The sequence below is a fragment of the Salvia splendens genome, unplaced genomic scaffold (assembly GCF_004379255.2).
Source record: "Salvia splendens isolate huo1 unplaced genomic scaffold, SspV2 ctg640, whole genome shotgun sequence".
NCBI classification, from domain to species: domain Eukaryota; kingdom Viridiplantae; phylum Streptophyta; class Magnoliopsida; order Lamiales; family Lamiaceae; genus Salvia; species Salvia splendens.
In genome coordinates, this window is record NW_024599304.1 from 103,712 (window position 1) to 127,992 (window position 24,281).

At 44.0% G+C, this 24,281-nt stretch overlaps 1 protein-coding gene, 1 non-coding gene and 2 pseudogenes across 2 annotated transcripts; 2 read left to right on the forward strand and 2 right to left on the reverse strand.

Annotated features, from left to right (window-relative positions):
* The first annotated feature begins 146 nt into the window (after window positions 1–146).
* Window positions 147–8,469, forward strand: LOC121790853 (annotated as a pseudogene).
* Window positions 8,470–9,576: 1,107 nt separating this feature from the next.
* Window positions 9,577–9,787, reverse strand: LOC121790863. The gene has a single exon (XR_006048425.1). It is a non-coding gene; the product is annotated as a small nucleolar RNA U3 (small nucleolar RNA).
* Window positions 9,788–11,129: 1,342 nt separating this feature from the next.
* Window positions 11,130–17,599, forward strand: LOC121790856 (short-chain dehydrogenase TIC 32, chloroplastic-like). The gene is made up of 9 exons (XM_042188965.1): window positions 11,130–11,193; window positions 13,283–13,327; window positions 13,401–13,632; window positions 16,263–16,342; window positions 16,427–16,580; window positions 16,676–16,724; window positions 17,027–17,132; window positions 17,280–17,326; window positions 17,438–17,599. Exons 1-9 carry the CDS (start codon window positions 11,130–11,132, stop codon window positions 17,597–17,599), a joined length of 939 nt encoding a protein of 312 aa, XP_042044899.1.
* A 124-nt stretch (window positions 17,600–17,723) lies between these two features.
* LOC121790862 lies at window positions 17,724–23,615 on the reverse strand (annotated as a pseudogene).
* Between the last annotated feature and the right edge of the window lie 666 nt (window positions 23,616–24,281).

Below are 24,281 nucleotides of genomic sequence, written 5' to 3' on the forward strand. Positions count from 1 at the left end.
ATATTCTGACAAGTAATCTAATAATGTTGAATTAACCGTATTTGATTTATTATTTTAATAAATAATAATTGAAGCTCGTTGGTAGTTGACTAGTTGACCTTGTTGCAGGTGGCAAACTCCAACGTTATTGGCTGGAGCTGTTCCCATTCACCTCATTTTTTATTGGTGCCCATTTGAAAATTCAAGTAAGTGTGCTGTCTGTGATGCCCAAGATTTTTACTTTGTTCAATCAGTTGTGAAATTGGGAATGGATTCGGAGTAGTCAAGGATCAGGTACATAAGTAGTTCTTTTTGCTACCATATCTTATCTGGTGCTTCACTTGATTTGGTATCTGTTAAGAGTGTAATCCCTCAACGTTATTTCCACGAGCACAATCAAGAAACGAGCGACGTCAAGGTCGAGCGCCCAACGCTTGGGTCGGCGACGAAGACGGCGAAAGGGCGGCTGAGCGCGAGAATTCTCTCGTCGGCAGCCTGAAGGTATTGTTTCTTGTTGTAGAAGCAATTGAGCCAATGTATAATAATTTCATAGATGATCGACTAATTACATTGTGGCTCTATTTATACTAAAACCCTAGGGTTGGTTCGACGTAATCCTAATACGTTCGGGAAAGAACCAACTAAGAAAACCCGAACGGGGCTTATGAAAGGCCCGACTTAATGATAATTAAAATAAATTAAGATAAACATAATAAATCCGAAGTTAAACTAACTAAACTAAAAATAGACTAAAAACGCTAACAATTGCCGACGCCTTCTCCATCTCAGCTATCGAGTCTCCGTGGAGGCTTGATGCGATCTCTTGGCCTCAATGTTCGGGTGGATGCCTCCGGGTGCTTCTTCGGATCCTTGTTCGGACGGTGCTGCGAGGCTGACTTCCTTGGTTCTGCCTCCTCTGCAGCTGGTTCGGCCTCCCCTGCATCTACACTATCCACGCTCGTATCAACCCCCCCGGGCTTAACAAACGCCTTGCCCTCAAGGCGGAGAGTTGGAAAACGGCGACGAATCACTTCCAAAGGCTCCCACGACGGGGAGTCTGACCCATCCGACCATCGGACCAATACGTGCTCCACTGCCCTGCCCTTATGCCACATCACCTGCGAATCCACCAGTTCTACAGGCTGCACAATCGGCCGCCCCCCCACAAAGTCGTCTGGAAGCGGTACATGCAACATCGAACCTTCACCCGCCACAAATTCACGCAAAAGGCTGACGTGAAAAACGTCATGTATTCGGCTACCTTCCGGGAGGCGCAGCCTGTACGCCACGGGCCCTACCTGCTCCAAAACTTCGAACGGGCCGTAGTATCGCCTGGCCAACTTGGCTGACAATGGTTTCGCCACCGAATGTTGGCGGTACGGCTGCAGTTTCAACCAAACGAGGTCCCCTACGTCAAACTCGACATGCCGGCGATGCTTGTTGGCGGAGTCCCGCATCCTCTGCTGGGCACGCTCCAAGTTACCGCGAAGCTGGCGGAGGAGCTCGCCGCGCTGAACAATCAATTCTGCCGCCTTTGGGGGAGTGGCGGCAGACGGTTGGGAAGCCACCAATGACGGGGGGTCACGGCCATAAAGGGCCTTGAAGGGTGATGTCCCTAGCGCGTCGTTATGGAAACAATTCAACGACAGCTCGGCCCACGGCAACAGATTGCACCACTTCGACGGCCGATCGGAAGCGAAAGCTCGGAGATATTGCTCTAGACCACGATTCCGAACCTCCGTCTGGCCATCAGATTGTGGATGATATGCCGTGGAGAAATGGAGTTTGGTGCCACTTAGTCGAAGCATTTCCGCCCACGTTGCATTCAAGAAAACCGGGTCTCTATCGGAGACCATAGTCTTTGGAAATCCATGATGACGGACCACGGTGTTAATAAATAGATGAGCCACCCGTAGAGCGTCGAACTTTGTAGGTAACGGGGCAAAATGTGCGTACTTAGAAAGTCGGTCCACCACCACCATGATTGGCAGGGGTTGCAGCAGTCCGGCAGGCTTCTGAGTCGAGTATTTAGTCGATTGACAAACCACGCAGGAGTCCACAAACTTCTTCACGTCGGTGCGCATATTTGCCCAATAGAAGCCCGCCGAGAGCAGGCGGAAGGTTCGCTCATGCCCGGGATGTCCTGCAATTTGCGTACAATGATTCTCTTGCAGTAGAAGCCGCTTGAGGTTGGACTCGGGGCTGAGGAAGATCCAGCGCTTGAAATAAACAAGGCCGTCGATAAAGGATAGATGTGGCGGTGCTTTTCCTGCCGTAATCTGTGCGACCAACTCGCGCATGTCTGGGAGCTGGGCAGTCTCCTGGCGAAGCCGGTCCAGTATATCTGGAATGGGGGAGACGATCGCGAGGAAGGCGGCGGTATCCGGCGCGTCCTGCTGGCTGTCCGTGTCGCGCGGTGCGACATCGGGATCGCCGTGGCTAGGCGTGTCCGCGACGTCGTCTCGCCGAGGTAGCGCATCCGCCTCTTTGTTAGTACTTCCTTTTTTGTACTCAATACTGAAGCGATAACCCATTAATTTGCGGACATACAAGTGTTGGTCTGGCGTTTGGACTACCTGTTGGAGGAGATCTTTCAAGCTCTTCTGATCGCTCCGGATGATGAATTCTCTCCCTAGAAGGTACTGACGCCATTTCTGCACCGCCTCCACTATCGCGTACAGCTCTTTGTGATATGTCGAGGCTACGCGGCGACGCGGGCCAAGTTTCCTACTGAAGTACGCTATGGGGTGTTTATCCTGAATCAACACCGCTCCAATACCCACATCTGATGCGTCCGTCTCAATGCAGAACTGTTTATCAAAATCCGGTAAGCTTAGAACGGGAGCAGATGTCATAGCCTCCTTCAGTCTGGCGAATGCTGCCTCCGCGTCTGAGGACCACGCAAATGCCTCCTTTTTTAGTAGATCTGTGAGGGGGGCTGCAATCATGGCGTAGTTTGCCACGAATCTCCGATAATACCCTGTCAACCCCAAAAAACCACGCAGCTGCTTAACTGATTTTGGACTTGGCCACGACGTCATCGCCACTATCTTTGCTGGGTCGGCCTTAAGGACCCCGTCGGACACTAAGTGACCCAGATATTCCACTGTCGTGCCGCAGAAAGAGCATTTTGACAGCTTCACAAAGAACTCGTGTGTCTGTAATAATGTCAAGACTTCCGCTAACTGCGAGCAATGCTCCTCCAACGTCGGACTGTAGACCAGGATGTCATCAAAGAAAACGATCACACACTTCCGTAATAAGGGCTGGAAGATTGAGTTCATTGCGGCCTGGAAGGTCGAAGGTGCATTGGTAAGGCCAAACGGCATAACCAAGAATTCAAAATGTCCGTCATGTGTTCTGAAAGCCGTTTTAAATATATCCGCGTCATGCATCCGTATCTGGTGATAGCCCGACCGCAGATCCAGTTTAGTAAAGAACTTAGCTCGTCCTAGCTCATCAAATAGTTCATCCGCCGTTGGAATAGGGAAATGATCCGGCACTGTGGCCAAGTTCAGAGCTCTGTAATCGATACAAAATCCGTAAGTCCCGTCTTTTTTACGGATGAGAAGGACCGGGGAAGAAATGTGCTGTGACTCCGTTGGATGATTCCTTGCTCGAGCATGTCCCGTACCTGCCTTTCAATCTCATTCTTTTGGAAATAAGGATAGCGGTAAGGACGCACATTGACTTGCTTCGCGTTGGGCAGCATGTGGATGCGGTGGTCAAATTCACGACGCGGGGGCATGCCCGTCGGTGCTGCAAATACCGCACTAAACCCATCCAGAACCCGGCGTACCTCCGAAGGTAGATTTGGCGGAAATGTTTCCTCTGTCGCCGTGTCCACCTCGATCGGGATGAGCTCATAAAACTCATGAGACGATGAGTGAGCTGTCAGCACTGCCAAGGACTGCAAAGAGACGAGGCGTGGGGTCGGCTGGATGCCGCGAAGTGATAGACGAACCCCGTCTCGACTGAACTCCAACGTTTTACCCACAAAGTCGGCCGATATTTTTCCCAAGGACTCCAACCACTCCATACCCAACACGATATCCGGCCCGTGTACCTCCATGATGTGCAAATCAATGAGGAAGTCAATGCCCTGAATACAAAGCTTGGTTCGACGTGCTATGTGTGAGCAGACCAAGGATGCTCCGTTGCCCACGTAAACGCGAAAAGGACGAATAGGCGATAGTGCTAACTGAAGTTTGTTTGCCACACGTGGATGTAAGAAATCATGGGTGCTCCCCGTATCAATTAGAATACTCACTGATGTCTGCGCAATCGATCCCACCACATTAAACGGTCGACCTTTAGTACCACCCGCGAGGGCGTGAAGATGCGACAAATCTGCGGTAATAATAGTGTCGCCATCCCCGCTCCCATCTGACCCATTGGTCCCAATATCCTCTTCTTCCTCGCCGACGTATGACAACATTTTCTGCTTACACACATGGCCTGGTGCCCACTTTTCCGGACAGTGGTAACAGAGACCCTTCCGTGACCGTTCCGACTTTTCTACGTTCGAGACGCGGATCGGCTTGAAGAGCGTCTTCACTGGTTCCTTCCCTGGTAATTCCACCTGGGCGGCCGGTGGGGGTGTCACGGTATTGTAAGACCGTGAGTCACGACCGGCCCACTTGCTACGACTCGTCGGTTGAGAGCGCTCCTCGTGTGATATCCCTAGTCTCAGGGCCAATGCCATAGCCTCTGCCAAGGATTCCGGTTCCTGCAACTCCACCTTCTCCTGGATAGGCTCCTTAAGGTCGGTTATAAATATAGGGATCAACGCCTCGTCGGAGAGGCCTTTTACTCGGTTCAGGTACCGCTCGAACGCATCATGATATTCCGTTACCGACCCCGTTTGAACCAACTTTGACAACGGTCCAATGCTGTTACGGAAACTCTTCGGGTCAAACCTGTGGCGAACATCTTCCAAGAACTCCAGCCACGTCACCATCGGGTTGTTTTCCCGATAATTAAAAATCCATTCCGCTGCCGGCGGTTGGAAAAGCATCACTACGTAATGAAGACGTTCCGAGTCCGGCATACGCAAGTGGTCGAAGTAATACTCAACCCGGGAAATCCAATTCGTCGCATCCGAGCCGTCAAATCGGGGCGCCTTCATGGAAAGTTCCTTTGGACGGTCGTTTCGAACGGCCGCATAATCCTGACGAGAGATTGGGGGGTCCCAGGCTGTGGGTTGCCGGTTCCCCCTAAATCCCCTATCCCGTGGATAGCCATCTGTCGGCCTATCCCAGTTAGAGCCTTGCCGAGCCTCCGGTCGAAAACGAGAGGGTGCATTCCCGTGTTCGAACTGCTGCATGCGACTCCCGCGATGTAATGAGTCGCGAAGTGCCCCACGCCGACGACGTAAGTCCCCACCACGGCTTCGCCGACCGTGGTTGAAGGTCCCGGGGAGATCATCGTCGATCGGCCACCCCTCACGTTGGAATTGAAACTCCTCAACGTCCGGATCATCAGATACATAAGGCGGATCCGGATCGGGGTCACGGCGAGTCTCCAACTTCCCCAACCGATTCTCAATTGCATCAAATTTAGCCAAAATTTTCTCAAACCCTAGTGATAACGGGTCGCTTGTTCCCGCCGCATCGCGAGAGCGATTACTGCCCTCCGGTGTGTCGCGGTGAGGAAGACGCTGCATGCCGTCACCAGCGCGGGTGGCCGGCGGAACACGCCGCGAAGAATCACCGATCATAACCTGCGCGTTACCGCCAGTGAGAAGGCCGACTGGCGGAGCATGATCGTTCCCGGTCTCCATGAAGAGTCCACAATGAAAGACACCAGTTGTTAAGAGTGTAATCCCTCAACGTTATTTCCACGAGCACAATCAAGAAACGAGCGACGTCAAGGTCGAGCGCCCAACGCTTGGGTCGGCGACGAAGACGGCGAAAGGGCGGCTGAGCGCGAGAATTCTCTCGTCGGCAGCCTGAAGGTATTGTTTCTTGTTGTAGAAGCAATTGAGCCAATGTATAATAATTTCATAGATGATCGACTAATTACATTGTGGCTCTATTTATACTAAAACCCTAGGGTTGGTTCGATGTAATCCTAATACGTTCGGGAAAGAACCAACTAAGAAAACCCGAACGGGGCTTATGAAAGGCCCCGACTTAATGATAATTAAAATAAATTAAGATAAACATAATAAATCCGAAGTTAAACTAACTAAACTAAAAATAGACTAAAAACGCTAACAATTGCCGACGCCTTCTCCATCTCAGCTATCGAGTCTCCGTGGAGGCTTGATGCGATCTCTTGGCCTCAATGTTCGGGTGGATGCCTCCGGGTGCTTCTTCGGATCCTTGTTCGGACGGTGCTGCGAGGCTGACTTCCTTGGTTCTGCCTCCTCTGCAGCTGGTTCGGCCTCCCCTGCATCTACACTATCCACGCTCGTATCAGTATCATTGATAATTGCCTATGTTTGATTCGGTTGTGACTCCTCTGATATTTCTGCTTTGATTCGATTACTTCAATTGTGGGCTGTATTTGGTTTGAAGCATTTTATAAGTGCAAATACAAATGGTTATGTGTCTGTATTTTTCTTGTAAATAAAATTTCTTGTATGTCCTTTTCTAGTAAAAATACAAATTTCCTAACTGATTCCTTAAATTAAATGTTGAAATGCTTCTTCCAATGGAGTCTGCTTTACAATCTGATTAGATATTGGGCAGGATTGGAATGTCGATTCTGTGTGGTGTGCCTCTTCTGGAGTGTGTGTACTGCATAGGATGTGTGCGGTGGGCGTGGAAGAGGTGCCTGCACAATGCAGCTCATGACAGTCAGGAATGGGGCCTCGCCACACCTCAAGAGTTCGAACCCGTTCCTAGGCTCTGTCGATACATAATGGCTGTCTACGAGGATGACCTCAGCCGGCCTCTCTGGGAGCCTCCTGGAGGCTATGGAATCGACCCTGATTGTGTGATCTTGAAACGGAGTTACAAGGATATATGCGTGGCCTAGTCCCTCCATACTTGCTGTACATTGATCACCACCATTCCGACATAGTTCTTGCCATACGAGGGAGGCCTAAACATGGCAAAGAATAGTGACTATGCAGTCCTGCTTGATAACAAGCTTGGGAAGAAGAAATTTGATGGGGGGTATGTTCACAACGGGCTGCTGAAAGCAGCCGGGTGTATCTTGGATGCTGAGTGTGACATTTTGAAGGAGACACTTGAAAAATATCCAAACTACAGATTGACTTTTGCAGGACACTCCCTGGGGTCGGGTGTGGCGGCTTTGTTGACTATTGTCGTGGTGCAGAATCGCGATAGGTTGGGGAATATCGAGAGGAAGAGGGTGAGGTGCTATGCTATTGCGCCTGCAAGATGCATGTCCCTCAACTTGGCCGTGAGATATGCTGATGTGATCAATTCAATAGTGCTGCAGGCAAGTTGCTAAAGAGGTGTTTGCATATTTTTTCATAGATGATGAGAAATCAACTACAGTATAATTTATGTCATCCTGTTTACTGAAACAGGATGATTTCTTGCCTCGAACAGCCACACCTTTGGAAGATGTCTTCAAGTCACTATTCTGGTGAAGAAATGGCAAACTCAGTTTTCTATTTCCACTTCTTACACTTTATATAAACAAGAGTGGTAATATGTCTCTACTTATTGAACAGTTTGCCATGTATTTTATGCCTGAGGTGCATGAGAGATACATGCATATCGGAGGAGAGGATGCTCAAAGATCCAAGACGGCTGTATGCACCTGGCCGCCTCTACCACATTGTTGAGAGAAAACCTTTCAGGTGGATCATCATCAATTTATCCAAACTAAGTTTATAATACAAAACAATCTCAACATTGGCGGTATATGAATGCAGATGTGGAGTATTACCTCCAGTTGTGAGGACTTCAGTGCCTGTGGATGGTAGATTTGAGCACATAGTTCTTTCCTGCAACGCGACGTCAGACCATGCCATTATCTGCGTAGAGAGAGAAGCTGCAACGGCCTTGGAAGTAAGTTCTCCTCTTCCCGCATTCGTTTAGAGATCACAAATAATTTACCTCTCTCTCTCTCTCTCTCACTTGAGATAACAGTTGATGCAAGAGAAAGAGGAGAGCTTGGTGATTCCTCCAAAACAGAAGATGGAGAGGCAGCAAACACTGGACAAAGAGCACAATGAGGAGCACAAGGCTGCTCTACAAAGGGCTGTGACTTTGGCAGTTCCCCATGCTTTTCTGCCTTCTGAATATGGAACCTTCGAAGATGATGATTCCAACCACTCCGCGGAATCATCTTCTTGGGCTAAAGAGAGCTGGGCCGAGCTGATCCAACGCCTTTTTGAGAAGGATGAATCTGGCCGCATTCAGCTTAATAAGCCACTCCCTGTTGATTGACGCCAATTGTATTCTTCATTTCTGCACTTCCTTATTCAGGCTATTGTATGGTTTTGTGTACACATTTACTTGTAAATGACTTCACATATCAATAGAGTTGTTTTCTCATGCTGTCAAAGTATCTTGCATTTTCTATATCACCTTATTCTTATTGCAATTGAACATTGAGATTGCAGTGGATATGATAACATTATTCTTGTATCGAGGAGTGTGATTACCTGACATCTTGGGTACTTTATTCTGAAATACGTGATCTACAAATACAAGAAAGCCAAGCTCGAAGAAGATTAAACTTGCTTATTCATATTATAGAACTGGCAAAACCAGGGAGTTGCATTAAACATGAACTTTGTTTGGACAAACATAAACTTGTCTTTAAAAAAGTAAATATCAAGCTCCAGTGCCTGCGAAATGTGCGACAGTGAAACCATTTTTCTCAAATTTCCCTCTCATTATGATCTCTGTACTAGACATAATTTGAACAAACTAAGGTTCTGTAAAGCCTCATATTCCCTCTCACAGCATATTCAGGTGCATATATCAATTTCTGGTCGTCGAAGCACCAGAAGAAAGTGGGGCTGATGAAGGGCGTTCCGAAAACAAAAAGATAAGAAGTCTATCAGAAAACTGCCTGGCCATCCAAGCTACACTGAAGTCAGCCCAGAACAATCATCTACTGCACAATGAGCCAAAAATGGGTCATGTTCAAGTAAAGTTGTGAGTACTCACTCTTCTGTCAATTTATGTACTTGTCTCCATTTCAGTAAAACATCGATGTGGGATACTAATGTTATGTTGCGCTAACTATGTGATGGGTAATAACTATATCATCTTACAGAAGGCAATGAGTTGACAACTAAATCAGGTATAAGGAAAATTGAGAAATACTATTGGATTATGGATATTGTTAGAAGTCTTCCAACTTATGATTGCAAAACCAAACTCCACTCCCTGCTGATTGATGCCTATGTATTTCACTTGTGCAGTGACCCGTGGTGCTGCTTAATAAGCCACTCTCTGCTTATTCTCTCTGAACTTGACATTATCTGCACAAACAAAGGGTCTGAGCCTCAAATTCTCTCCCACAACACGCTCCGGAGCATATACTAATTTCTGGCTTTCGAAGCACCAGAAGAAAGCAACGGAGAATTGGTTTGTGTTTCACAACTAACAGCACATCATGGCGTTGCACAACGTCCGGGCTCAAAGACAAAAAAGATTGAGAAGTCCGTCAGACAACTGCCAGGCCATCCAAGGGTCATGCCTAGAACGATCATCTACTGCACAACGAGCCAGAGAACTGACCCATGGTGCTGTTAATCACGCTCTAGCCAAGCAGCCTGAGTTCATCGTCCAGACATGGTTTCCTGTCTCCTTAGAAATCAAGGATACAGAGGTACGAACCTATAGAACAGATCCTGTTCAAGTAAGGTCGTGACAGCTTCACTCTTTCGTCAATTTATGTACTTGTCAATTATTCAGTAAAACTTCGATGTGGGATACTATTGCTCACAGTTTTAATTGCGCCGGCATTGAAAATTCAAAATGATGTACAGTGGATGTTAACATCAATTTAGTCCTAATTAGTACTGCTATAAACTACTCCTATTCAACATTTAAAGTACAAAACAATTAATTGAAGAAAAGAAAGAAAGCGGTACAACTTGCTATATTCATTTACAGAAATTTGACGTGTGGGCCAAAATGGTGTAACACCAATTCAATTTCTCAATTATCAATCAAACTCCGATTCTACGTCTTAACATAGATGTCATGCCATAATTTAATTACAGTTAATCGCTACTTAGATCTCAAAATTTTGGTTCTGTACTATTGTTGCAAATTAGATTAAAGTTTTTCAAGTATAATATCTCAATACTTCAAATTGTAATAAAAATTAATATCTCAAATCTTATGTACTAAGAGTTTGGTATTTAGATTAGGATTTTCAACCAAAGTCAAAATTTATTGAAGGTTTCTAGTTTCATTATAGCGTTGGCAAAGCTAAGGCTCTTACGTCATGCGTCAAAATTAATAGTAGTACTACGTATGAGAACTATTCAAAAAAATATGTAATACAACCTCCTAATCCTAATCAATTTTTAATTTTTATATCAAATAAATATCTAAATCTCTAACTCCAAACTCACTAAAAAAGTTTCGAATGATTAAATTCACTATACAAATTGAAATTGGAATGGCAGAAATATTATATTATTTTTTTAAAAAAGCTAGGTCTAATTTGCAATTAAGTCACCCAATTAAGTTTTTTTTAAACTAGTAGTTGTACAAATTCAACACTTTTAGGCTAATAGGACATTGAATTCCAATGAATGAGAAGTCGAGCCTAGACCCAGTAAATGGACGCAAAGTCATCATTATCCATACTTATAATAATACTAACTGTTAATTGAAAATAATAATCACTTCAAATATTGAGATGGGATCACAATAAAAATGATTTTTTTTAATAAAAATGCAAGAGTACTAGTAGTAAATAGATAATGAGGTGTATTTTAAAAAAGTGGAAAAGGAGGTGCAAGGTGTGGGCTTTAGCCGCCACATATTTGATATCCCTTTCCATGCAACCCCCCACTTTGCTAGAGACAGACATACAATCTCCAGCCTAACTATGTATACCATAGATGATTAATTTTCATGAAATGTCTGAGTTAGAATCTCTACTTCATTTCATTAAATTAAATTATTGACATACAATCTTTCTATATATAGGAATTGGTATATTGAGATTATTTACTAGTACTAATTTGTAATGAGATGTGGCTGTTCATGAGAAATGGGCCTTCTGGATTTTCTTCTGCTTCCACAGCTGAGGAAGTATGTTACGGACGTCCTCCGTAACGTGACCGGATGGCGATCTTCGCGCGAGTTGTTATGACCAAACCTTCGACGTGCTCGAAGAAAAGTTCACGATTTGCCGGTTCTCGGACGTTCTCCGATGAGGAGCAATAGGGAACGATAATATGCTCGTTGCACAAGTCAAATTTAGGGAAGATATTTCATTGATTCATTGATTGATTGATTACAATGATATAATCTCTCATATTTATAATACTAGAATACTACTACCCTAACTTATTGAATAAGAAACAAATATCTAAATATAAATTGGAAAGATATGGTAAATCAAATATGCAACTAAATAATTGGGATATGTTCGTATCAACTCCCCCACGGTTGAAATTCACCTTGTCCTCAAGGTGGGAACCACGAACCATTGACGAGAGTTGAAAGCAAAAGTTTTAGCAAGGCGTCTCCTCCTGGATCAAACACGTATCGAACAGCTGAATGTCTCCCTTTATCACCTTTGTCAAAAATCAACAAAGGAGACCTAATGTTTTTGGCAAAATTCCATGCCACAACAAAAAGCTTGTTCACACCTCTCAGAATGCTCAAACATGGAGTACCTCCTCTCTTAAACCAACAATTCTCAACATCCATCGATGACATTTTAGCAACATTGAACGATGTGATTATCTTCTCCACTTCACCAATAGAACCATCTTCCTCTTTATCTTCTAGCAATGTCTCCTCCTCTTCACTAATATCTGGGTTGTACAGCTGCAAAATTAGGGCCGGTGAGGGCGGGTCATCGTGTAACAATTCGCCCTCATCTCTACTGACGTCAGGGCAGCACGACGGTGCTGGTGGAGTTGAAGGCGGAAATAGCAGCGACAACAGGTAGCGAGGGGCTAGATGGATCGTGACAGAGATAAGGATGTGAGAGGCGTCGGGATTCCACGGCATGAGGATTTTTTTGGGGGCACGTCCGACGAATAGGGTGGGTGCCTTAAAGTCGAGGTCGTGTATTACCTCGGCTGCTCGTATGAAGAATCCAAGTCGGTGTAGGCCGACTTCCGGTATAGCGGTGGTTCCGGCAGCGGAGGAGCACGAGTTTCTCCAACACGGTGACTGGAAGTTTGGAAGGCCGGATCCCAGCCAGTTGGACTACGCCTAGGCGCTCCCGAATCGAAATCCGCATAGGGTTGTCGTCCATACGCTGCTTTTGACGCATGCAAATTTTTCACACGGCGATCGATTTCTTCACATCGTGATTCCAGCTTGGACTCTAATTTGTCAAATCGGGCCATGATCTTCTCCAGCCAGGCGGAGAAAATCCCGCTCGATCCTGGGAAGGCGTGCGGGGGATTGCTGTCTTCCGGATTATCGCGCAGGGACAGCACCGGTTGACCATCCCTGCGGCGGGTCATCGCCGACAAGCGACGCGACGGATCGGGTGGATACAAGTGGTGTGAGACGTAGAGTGATTCTGGATCAGGCCACGACGGCGGACGGAGTACTTCCACCCGGCTGCTCGGAGGGTCCCAACAGGTTACACGGCGAGGTTGGACCGGCTGGTTGGGACGGAATGGCTGTGTGGTCTGAGGGAAGTTGTATTGACGACGGCAGTAGCCGGCGTAGTCGTATGACATGTCGACGGACTGAAGCGTGAGTGTGGTAGAGATGGTGGTGATGCGGCTGCCTTTTTTTTATATTGGTGATTTGTTTGGGGGATATGGATGAACGAAGACAGAGGATGAGCTCTCAATGAAAGCACCAGTTGTTACGGACGTCCTCCGTAACGTGACCGGATGGCGATCTTCGCGCGAGTTGTTATGACCAAACCTTCGACGTGCTCGAAGGAAAGCTCACGATTTGCCGGTTCTCGGACGTTCTCCGATGAGCAGCAATAGGGAACGATAATATGCTCGTTGCACAAGTCAAATTTAGGGAAGATATTTCATTGATTCATTGGTTGATTGATTACAATGATATAATCTCTCCTATTTATAATACTAGAATACTACTACCCTAACTTATTGAATAAGAAACAAATATCTAAATATAAATTGGAAAGATATGGTAAATCAAATATGCAACTAAATAATTGGGATATGTTCGTATCAAAGTAACCAATGGAATTGATGCATCTGGCCTCAATGCTATTGTTACAGGTCATCTCCTTTATCTCAAATCTTATGTACTAAGAGTTTTTAGTAAATAGTAATTTGAAGATTGAAAGTGCAGGGGCATCAAGTGGTATAGGATTGGAAACAGCACGTGTTCTTGCAAAGCGTGGTGTTCATGTTGTGATGGGAATAAGAAATATGGGTGTTGGAGAGAAATTGAAACAAGGAATCATCAAAGCGAATCCAGCTGCTAATGTTGATGCCATTCAGTTAGATCTCAGCTCCATGCAATCTGTTCGAAACTTTGCGTCCCAGTTTACATCGTCAGGTCTACCGCTGAACATTTTGATGTAAGAAACAAACAAACATCATATTATGTTACGAACGTCCTCCGTAACGTGACCGGCTATCTATCTTCTCGGACGGATAGGGTGATCAATCCTTCGACAAGCTCGAAGGAAGGCTCACGGATTTGCTGAGTCACAGACGTTCTCCGATCAGCAGCAAATAGGGAACAATAATTATACTAGATACTCAAGACAAGTTTAGGGAAAATATTATATTGATTGAATTCATAAAGTGATAACAATAACTCCTATTTAAAATGCTACTAACTTAATGAACAAGAAAACAAAGATACAGAAAAGATATGCAAATCCCTAATATATCTAAACTAAATATTAATAGTATAAGACTCGTATCAACTCCCCCACGGTTAAAATCCACCTTGTCCTCAAGGTGGGAACCACGAACCAAGGACGAGAGTTGAAAGCAAAAGCTTTAGCTAGACGTCTCCCCCTGGATCAAACACATATCGAGCAGCTGAATGTCTCCATTCATCACCTTTGTCAAAAGTCAACAAAGGAGACCCAATGTGGTTGGCAAAATTCCACGCCACAACGACAAGCTTGTCCACGCCTCCAAGAATGTTCGAATCCCACATGTCATTGCGCGGAGGGATCAACCTTGCATCGGTATCGAGCGATGTTGATCGATAATTCATACTTGTAACATCACTGATACTCAAATCCACACAGACTCCAATAATTATGCACCAACCGGTGTAGGCACTATCTCCTTTCTTGCCCCAACAATTCTCAACAATAGATTTGGATTGCACTTGAACAACATGGGGGAATGAGGCGATGACCTTCAGCACTTCCTCTGTGGAATCGTCCTCCTCTTCATATGCCTCTTCCTCATTCCTTTTACTTGAATCATGAAGACCATCATCGTCATCAATTTTATCCACCTCTATAGCTCGTACTTCATCATCTACTAATTTCTTCTCATTGAGCCGCAAGTCAACTTGATTCAACACTTTTGCATCACCCTCAATTCCCAAGTATTTCTCTTCACAAGAAACAAGCTTCGTAGCGGAGTGGAGGCTCGGGGAACGCAGGCAAGAGGGCGGGCGTTGAAGCAGGGGCTGCTTCACAGTCGTGGGCAATTCGAGGCAGGCCTCAGCTTGACGGAAGTGAGTCGTAGGATGGCCGCAGGATGGCGATCGTTGCTGATCCATGTGTAGCGGCGGGGGCGGCGCAGCAGCAGGGGTCGGTGGCGCTGCGCGGTGGTGACTTGGCTGTGGTTGTTGGTCGAGCACGTGCTGTGGATGTGCGGGGGTACGGGGGCTTGGGAACGTGGGGTGCAGGTGCCGGTTCCCGGTTTGGGGCTGCTCTCGCTGCTGGCCAGTATACGCGCTAGGTGGGAATCGTGACGGCACGTCTGAATCAGCGTGAAGAAAGCCCCGGGGGCCGAAAGAGGGGCGCGTCGTGTGTTTTGATGCGGGAGTGTCCGATGTCCCATGATGCGTCGGGCCATAGAACAATTCTGGCTCTGGTACCGGCTGTGGCGGTGGTTTCGGCAGCGGAGGAGCGCGAATCTCTCCCACACGACAACCAGATGTTCGGGAGGGCTGATCCCAGGAAGTCCGGCGATGCCTCGATCCGGAATAGAAGTCCACATAGTGTTGTTGTTCGGACTCGTCCCTCCCCAGGTATCGGTCCTGCGGCCTGTCCCAGCACGTGCGGTGCCGAGGCTCGGGGCGATTGCGGTACGGCGCCCGATGAACGTTCTGCTGCGGAAGACGGTCGTCGCGCCAATGTAATGCGCGGGCAGCGTCTCGTCGACGACGGATATCCCCACCACGGTCTCGTCGTCCGTGGATGAAAGGCCGGTGGACATCGTCTTCTGCCGCCCAAGCGTCGCGTGGGGAGTGATACCCTTCGTCATCAAGTTCATCCGAGAAATAGTGTGGATCATGTTCGGGAACGCGCGGCGCTTCCAACTTCTCCAGCCTGAGTTCCATTCTGTCAAATCGCGCCAAGATCTTCTCCAACCCGGTGGAGAAAATCGCGGTTGTTCCTGCCACATCGTGCGGCGCCTCGGCGACCGCCTGGAAATTGCGTCGCGGATATCGCGGCTGATCGTCGCCGCTGGCGCTAGAAGGAGGGGGCTGATATTGGTGGTAAGTAGCCATAACTAATAAGGGAAAAAATGGAGGGTTCGGTGGGTTTTTTTTTTTTTGGTTGGTGAAATATGGGTTATGGATGAAGAAGGTGGAGGATGAGTACGGGATGAAAGCACCAGTTGTTACGAACGTCCTCCGTAACGTGACCGGCTATCTATCTTCTCGGACGGATAGGGTGATCAATCCTTCGACAAGCTCGAAGGAAGGCTCACGGATTTGCTGAGTCACAGACGTTCTCCGATCAGCAGCAAATAGGGAACAATAATTATACTAGATACTCAAGACAAGTTTAGGGAAAATATTATATTGATTGAATTCATAAAGTGATAACAATAACTCCTATTTAAAATGCTACTAACTTAATGAACAAGAAAACAAAGATATAGAAAAAGATATGCAAATCCCTAATATATCTAAACTAAATATTAATAGTATAAGACTCGTATCATATTACCAATGTGAATAATGTGCTAATTATGCTAATTTTCCAACTACTCTCTCTATTGTCAGTAATAATGCTGGAATCATGGTGCCGCCTTTCACACTGTCTCCAGACAACATAGAGCTGCAGTTTGCTACAAACTATTTAGGTATTAGCCTAATTAATTAATTAATTAATAGTACCATGTAGCTATAAGTGTTGGAAGAAACTCCTACATATTTGTTGTTTTCAGGTCATTTCCTTCTAACACACTTGTTACTGGACACGATGAAGAAGACAGCCCGTGACACAAAGAGGGAGGGGAGGATTGTGAACCTCTCCTCAGTGGCTCATCGTAATTCGTACACAGAAGGAATCCGATTTGACAAAATCAACGATGAAAAAAGGTCTGCAAGTTCATTTCATGCAAGACCTTTTTTTTTGGATGTATTGAGGATTAATAAGGTGTATGATTGCAGTATTTCATCCCTAACATATGCAGTTATTCTAAGCTTATACTGCACGCTAACGAGCTGGCTAGATGGTTAAAGGTAATCTGCAAGCATGTTTTCTCCCATTATTGTGAAGGACTCATTTTGAACATAACTTGAATTAGATGATACTACTATATATGCTAAGCTGAAGATAGCAAAAACACTATAATTAGTTAAATAATTGTATGTGCTCAAGTTTGGGTGAAACAGAGCTCTATTTCATCTATTCCTCTTGTAAAGCAGAGCCCTCTGTGGATATTGAAATAGAATGATCTCAATTAGCAATCACGCTAACAAAGTCTTTTACTATATCTTGTATATCGAAGTTGTTGACGTGCTGCATCAATTCTCTTGAATAGGAAGAGGGTGCAGACCTAACAGCAAATTCAGTTCATCCTGGAGTAATCACGACCAATCTTTTCCGTCATCTTGGTATTTTTGAAGGTAATCTTGGCATTTTCGAAGGTAAAGTCATTTCATGGGTTGATATCTTAAACTGAGACTCAACTTTGAGAAAGTTGCAACGCCTCATCCTTCAATTTCATATCTTCATTGTACAATGATAGTATAAGGCATACTCGCATCTCAGCAAAATTGTTTCTGTTTATTCAGGTTTAGTGAGCAGCGTTGGTCGACTGGTGCTCAAAAACGTTCAACAGGTAAGCTCAGTGCATACTAATCAAGGCGAAAAATGCAAAAACATTCAAAAGTAGTGATGAATTCTGCAAGTGATTTCTGGTGGTTAAACTGATGTGTTGCTGAATATGAAGGTGGCCTCAACTACCTGTTATGTGGCGTTGCATCCACAGCTCAAAGGCGTCAGCGGTGAATACTTTTCGAACAACAATTTGGACAAGGCAGATGCCAAGGCTACTGACAAAGATTTGGCTGCTAAACTTTGGGATTATACAATGGACCTGATAAATAAATAGGAGAATCATTATATGTATACCAAACAAAGCATATACATTAATAGTCACATGTAATAATTAGAAAATAAGACGCATACACACACACACACAGACAAAATGTACAATTTGAGAGAGTTGATGCAAATCTGGATTGGTTTTATCTCCAATTTCTCTTAGTGCAGAAACAATTGCAATTGTAATATAAATAGTTCTACAGCTATTGTCATCTGGGTGATAATTGCTACCCTTCTATTCAATAATGTGCATATACATTTTTTTTCGCAGACTAAAGATTTAACAATGACTATACAATCGAAGCTGTAATCCCCAGGCCAATCAACCTCTCACTAGCTCTAGCAAGGACCAGTCAGTTACATGTCAAAGTTTCATATTAGGACACAAACTTTCTAGAAGTTGCATCGTCGTTTTGGGGTTAACCAGTGGCGACTCTGGTGGGAATAGGAAGGCGGGGCGGGGCTGATTTTGCGTGACAGTAAGTGCTGCAAAAAGCAAGTTGCTCAGCATCTTCATCTCTGCTGTTCAAATAGCACCCCCAACAAATAAAACAATGGTGATGGTTGGTTGCATAGTGTCCCCAAAAAAGTGACTACTCAACCACCTAACTCCTAATCTTGTCGATAATGAATAAAGCTATAATCCAGGTGTATGGTGGCACTGCGATGCAGCTGAAGGGGAGAGATCCAGTGACTGATTTAGCTTGGCTGGATCTCTGAGGAGTTGCTGAGACACGCGATCAGCCAACACCGACTGTTTATCATAAAGTTCTCCGTTTGCAGTCCTTACGATTGCTTTCCAAGAGCATCATTATCATAGGATGTCAGTTCCCGGAAAGCATGAGCTCCTGACTGTCCACCTCGGAGAATGTCTGGATCCCAGTAAGAGTGGCTGCGCGGGGGCAACTGCAAGTTTCCATTCCCATAACCCTCCTGCGATAACATAGGCTGATTGTGGAATGGGATGGCACCAATACCACCAGTAAGAGGTGTGGATTGAACCGGATGTCGTGCGGGGGCTTGATATAGGTGAAGGAGACATTCTTCCACTAAAGTGTTGAGGCGACCTTGAATGTAGAAGAGGACTCCCAATTGGAGAGGACCGGACATGATATGTTCCTTGAAATGTACATGTCACTGGAAAGTGAAGAAAAAAGAAATATAAGTCCGACATAGTAACTACTAAAACATTTTCTTTCGAACCAAGGTGTGAAACTATCTTTGGTAAGAAGATTGTTCATGTCCTACTTTTACATGGCGAAAACGAGTAGCCAAACTATAGAAAGGGACAAATCAGGAGAACAGATGCATGCAGAGAGAGAGACCTAGAATGGAAATTGGATTTTGAACTCGAAATGAATGGATAGACAGTCTCTCTGTATCTGGTTGCTGAAGACTTCTTGTGTCACCCATGCCCTATAAGAAGTGCAGAGACCGTCTTAGTAATAAATACACAAGAATACATAAAAATGCAAGCACTTTTATAGTGGTGTAAATTAAAGCTCCAATACAAGACTTATTAAATACTATATCCCAACTGATGACCTTGTCCATATGAAACATTCTAGGATCTCTCTCTATCAGTCAGGAGTTTCCTTGAGTTATAAAGGAGGGTTTGGATTGGGAATCTCAGACAAAAAACTTCGTAATTTACTTTTAGATCAATGTCGGTGGCTGAGGATCAATAAGCCATTTGCATTTCCATATATCACCAACCAAGACTCTAAACATGATAGTCAAAGAACTCTACCTCAAGCAAGAAGACAATTTGCTAATCACAATTAACTTAAGCATATACAGTTCTGCTTTATCCGATCATGAGATGTTTATGCATATCCAGTTGATAAAAAACCATAGAATACATTAACCACATTTTTCATTAATCAATGAGGGTATTACAACCTTCAGACACCAAACTTTGAGGACCTTTAGCAGCACACATGAAGACTGTTTCAATTAAGGCCAAAACATAAGATAGAAACAACATGTTAGAGCATCATCCTCCTTACAAAAAATGATGACAAGTTGCATCTAAAAATCTTAGTTGAGTCAGGAAGCCAAGATAATTAGGAGCAATACCACAGATTTTGAAGCATTAGTCACTGGAGGATGATCTGAGGGTGTTGGACCAGGTATTTGTTTCTCTAGAGGCACAACATTTTTCACAAAAGAGTGCTCCAAAAGTTGAGCAGCTGCAGGGCGATTCTGTGGAACCCTCTGCAAGCATAGCCTCACAAGTCTTTCCCTTCATCTGAGAGGTGATCTGGAATTGTTGGAAGTTCCTTGCTATTTCCAATCTTGAACATAGCTGCGACCTTAAAGACCAAAGTGAAAAGTCAGATAACCCATCAATACACTGAACATCAAATCTACAACCACAGAGCTCAAAGTACTGACCCCTTCATACTGGGACCAAGGTGGCTTTGATGTCGCCATTTCTATAACAGTGCATCCGAGACTCCATATATCAACAGCTAAGCTGCATCCATTTGAATTCCTAATAACCTAAGTGAGCAGCAAAAAATTAACATAGTTTTGCAAGACAAGAAAGGAACCCATAAGGGATTTCATTTTCAGGATCCAAGAAATAACAGAATGACTAACCTCAGGTGCCATCCAGTAAGGACTACCCTTGAATGATAAAGGACAAGAATGCCCTGTAATCTGTAAAAAAAAAAGCAATATCAAATACTCAACCAATAAAATAAAATCGCAGGTGCACTAGAAGAATTAAAGCCAGAGGATCCTGACCCTAGTATAAGCAACATAGTAGTTTCTTTGCCACAACTTTTTGGATATTAAACTAACCAGCCATATGTATACTAGTTTCTTTGCCACAACTTTTTGGATATTAAAATTTAGACTAAGTTAGCTAGAAGAGTACAAGCTTACATGCTTTGCCATCCCAAAATCTGCCAACTTAACACGGCCATTTGGGTCCACGAGTATATTGGCTCCTTAATATCCCTACATATATGTGAAGCATTGAGTGCATGATGATGTTTACTGATACACATTTGCATGAAAATTCTGACAAAACATTGACCAACAAAAAAAAAACCCACTTCACCTGTGCACAGTGTTTTTAGCATGTAAATATGCAAGCCCTGACAAAATTTGCTGGGTGTAACTGCGGATGGCTGATTCTCCTAATTTTCCATAGTCCTGAAGAATCTTATGGATGGAACCACCAGATACATACTCCAGATATATATATAATTTATCCCCTACCTGTTAAGGGGTAATTCATCAATACAGAATCAGCCGAAGATAATGGAAATTGACCAGTGCACCATTGAAGATGAATTTGTACATCAAAAAACAGTGGTTTCTATAAAAAAGACCGCTTAGTTACGTGCAACGTTTCTTTTTTAACTGTCAGGTGTTTAAGCCAATTAAAACCAAGGCATTTGGAAACTAGACTTTGCAATTCTAGTTTCCAGTGAGTCTTATCAAAGTTTACACCATCAATATTTTTGAGTCTCATCAAAGATTACACCATCAATATTATTTAAGAGTTAAACTGACCGTTTCAGATCCATAATACTGCACAATATTAGGATGTCTCAAGCGACTCAACAGCATGATCTCCTGCAGGAAACATAAAAGATTATGTAAGAATCTTCAACTTGCCTTCCAATAAATTCCAGGGCCAAAAGACTCACTTGTCCCAACTGCTTTGCACTTTCCTTCGATTTGCATCATCAGAAAATAATGTACCTCCTCATGGCACACATTTCCCCAGTTTCACTGAACCAAATAGATCAAACCGATTACTCAGGATGAACAATAAAAATGCACTAATTTGATTCAGTAAGTTCAGAGATTCATTATTCATAAAAAAATAAGAGCTTCCACAGGTAAACAGAAACACGTTATCACACCTGTATAACCCCAACATACACATGTCCAAATGTGCCTCGACCAAGCAACCTCCCTTTCTTCCAGCGTGGAGCCAGGGCTTGTTAGATTCTCTGTTCTTCCAGGACTACGAGGCACAGAAGGTGACGTCACAGCTGAATTTTGATGAGAGAATGGTGAGGAATTGGAAACTGATATGGGAGGAAGTGGCAGAGCATAACTTGGTTGTTTCTTATCATCAGGCCAGTTACCCTGAGACTCAGAATGTACCCCTCCAGCTCTAGGATGAAGTGGTGTCACTGCACCACTATGAATTCTGGAACTAGGGCCAGGACTTGTCATTCTAGGACTAGGATTTGGAGAATATTCTGGGCTCCCTCGACTGGGCTGCCAAAATAATTGCCCAGACATATCTCCCCCCATTGAGTTATGACCCGAAGTCTGACCTGACCCAGGTGAGCATTGGCCAGATCCAAGAAACGGAAACTCAGTGTAAAGCTTCCCAGTTGTATAAACAGTATTTGAAACTGGCTCATAACCAGAGGCTCTCATTGGACTTCTAGAAGGACTTGACCTTGAGCTATCTGGAGCACTGGAAAAGGCACCATGCTGCGGAACTTGTAAATTTGCCATGTGACCATTCAAATGTCGCCGCCTTCTTGGTGGTGAAGAGTTCAGATGTATTGGAGGAAAGGTTTACAGGAACAGGTGCGACCTTAGAAATTATTGGTGCTAGAGGAGCCTGATCCTTAAGAGAAATGCTTCATGGAGAAACACAGGAGAGACTCATTTTAGTAAGACAAATACCACACATTATACATATGTATACCAAAATGAGAAAATGCACTTCTGATATAAATTTCAGAACCCACTCACCTTGAGGGGCTGCCTGCAGCAGTCCTGCGCCCAATATCATAGTCATTTGCAAGAGGACTTCGCTGACGTGAATCAACTGGATCATCACTCTCAATAGAACACTCACTACAGACTGAAGCAACAGCCAACTCAGCATCCAATTCGGCAGGTTCCAGTCTCTGACGGATGCATGCAGGCCTGGGCAGAGGTAGAAATAATGATGGTTTGGACTTTTCTGGTTTTGGTTTTGCTGTTTCACTTGTTCCAGAATCAGTACGACTGACATTGGCTGGGCGGAGGCCTGGCACAGGAAGTGGCTGTGATTGAGGCCTTTCCACAAAACTTTGACATCGCGCTACATTCTTGGAAGGTGATGGAGACCTCGACGGAGCACGTGACTGAGTCCCTCTTTCTGAACCAATGTCACTTGAACGTCTTCTAGACCCTGCTGATCTACCAGAAGATTTACTTTCGGGACTCTTGAACTTCTTATGAAATGTGTCAATGAAACTTTCCTTGGTAGACTTCTTTTTCGCTTCTTTTGACGATGACTTTCCCCACCATGAAGGCATATTTCTGCAAACGGAAAGTACAGACTCTAAAGCTTTAACACAGAGTGGAACATAAGTCTATTACAATAATAACTACTCCTATATATCACACATGACATTCCACTCTATCGGAGCCACTAAATAGAAATGTCATGAAACCTATCTTTCGCATCAATTTTTTCACTCCAGAACCAAAAGATATTTACCAACCCATAATATAAGTGTCTATAAACAGAAAGCTAGATATCCACACAAGAAAATCCATTAATCATAGTTCTTTTCTTTCTTCTTTCCTTGTTTATAGTTTACTTTTGGTACAAAAATAAGTGGTTTCGGGATGCATTTCAACGAGCCGCACTCCATCTTGCACTTTCCCATTGACTACTACAATGACAATGGAACCAACTATTATTGAATCATGCTAAGTTTCAAAATGTTGAACTCGTCAAAACTAGAAAAAATTACTCCAAAATTTTCTCTCTTTTCTAATTTACAGCGAATAATAATATGATCAACTGATGCTCATGATCTCCGAAAACTAGTACAGCAACAAAATGCAATCGCTATCTCCAGTATCCAAAATCAGAGTTCTTACTACAGATCTAACCATACTTCACACTATTTCCGCCACAATACCTAAAAACAACCTAATTCACAGGAAATCATCGCAGCAACTAATTGAAAATCTGACCTCAACTTGGCAGCTCTCTCACATCCCTAGAGCGAACCAACAAACAGCACACTTATTCTGCATAATCTATCCCAAATTTGAGTGTACGGAGTTTTAAACAAATCCCTAGCCCCCGAATGCTTAAGGACTACGCCGTAATAATTCAAGTGCGTTGTGTTGTGAGAGTGAATTCAGATTATCACAAGAGATCGCGTAGAGAGAGATAATGGAGTGAGTGCATAGAAATGGAGTTGTCTGAGTGAAGAATTTAATAATAGCAGCAATTATTGCAAATATTATTTTTCATTAAAGAAAAAGGACACTAATTTATTGTAATTTTGGTGGAATAATTTTAAATGGAATTGAATACTTACCTTTATTACGATATTTTTCGTTTTTTGAGGGATAAACTTTTTTTCGGTGCGCTTTGGTTGCTTTTGAGGTATTCCTTTTTTGTACTTTATTTTTCTATTTATTTAATAGTGAAAACTTACTTCATTTTAATAGGACAACATAGTACCTGAAAGTAACGACGTCGTTTGTAAATAAGATCATTTTCGGTCATTTTTAAATACTGTAATAAATGTTGCCTAATTGTTTATTGGTCTAAATTTAATTAGATGGAGTCAATAAATTAGGGCAGGTAATATAACTAGAATTGAATAGTTGACAGGTTTTAGATTTGAAATCAACATCTACATAGATCCGTTGTAGTAATTATAGTATTAATATGTTATGTTGGATTTTTTAAA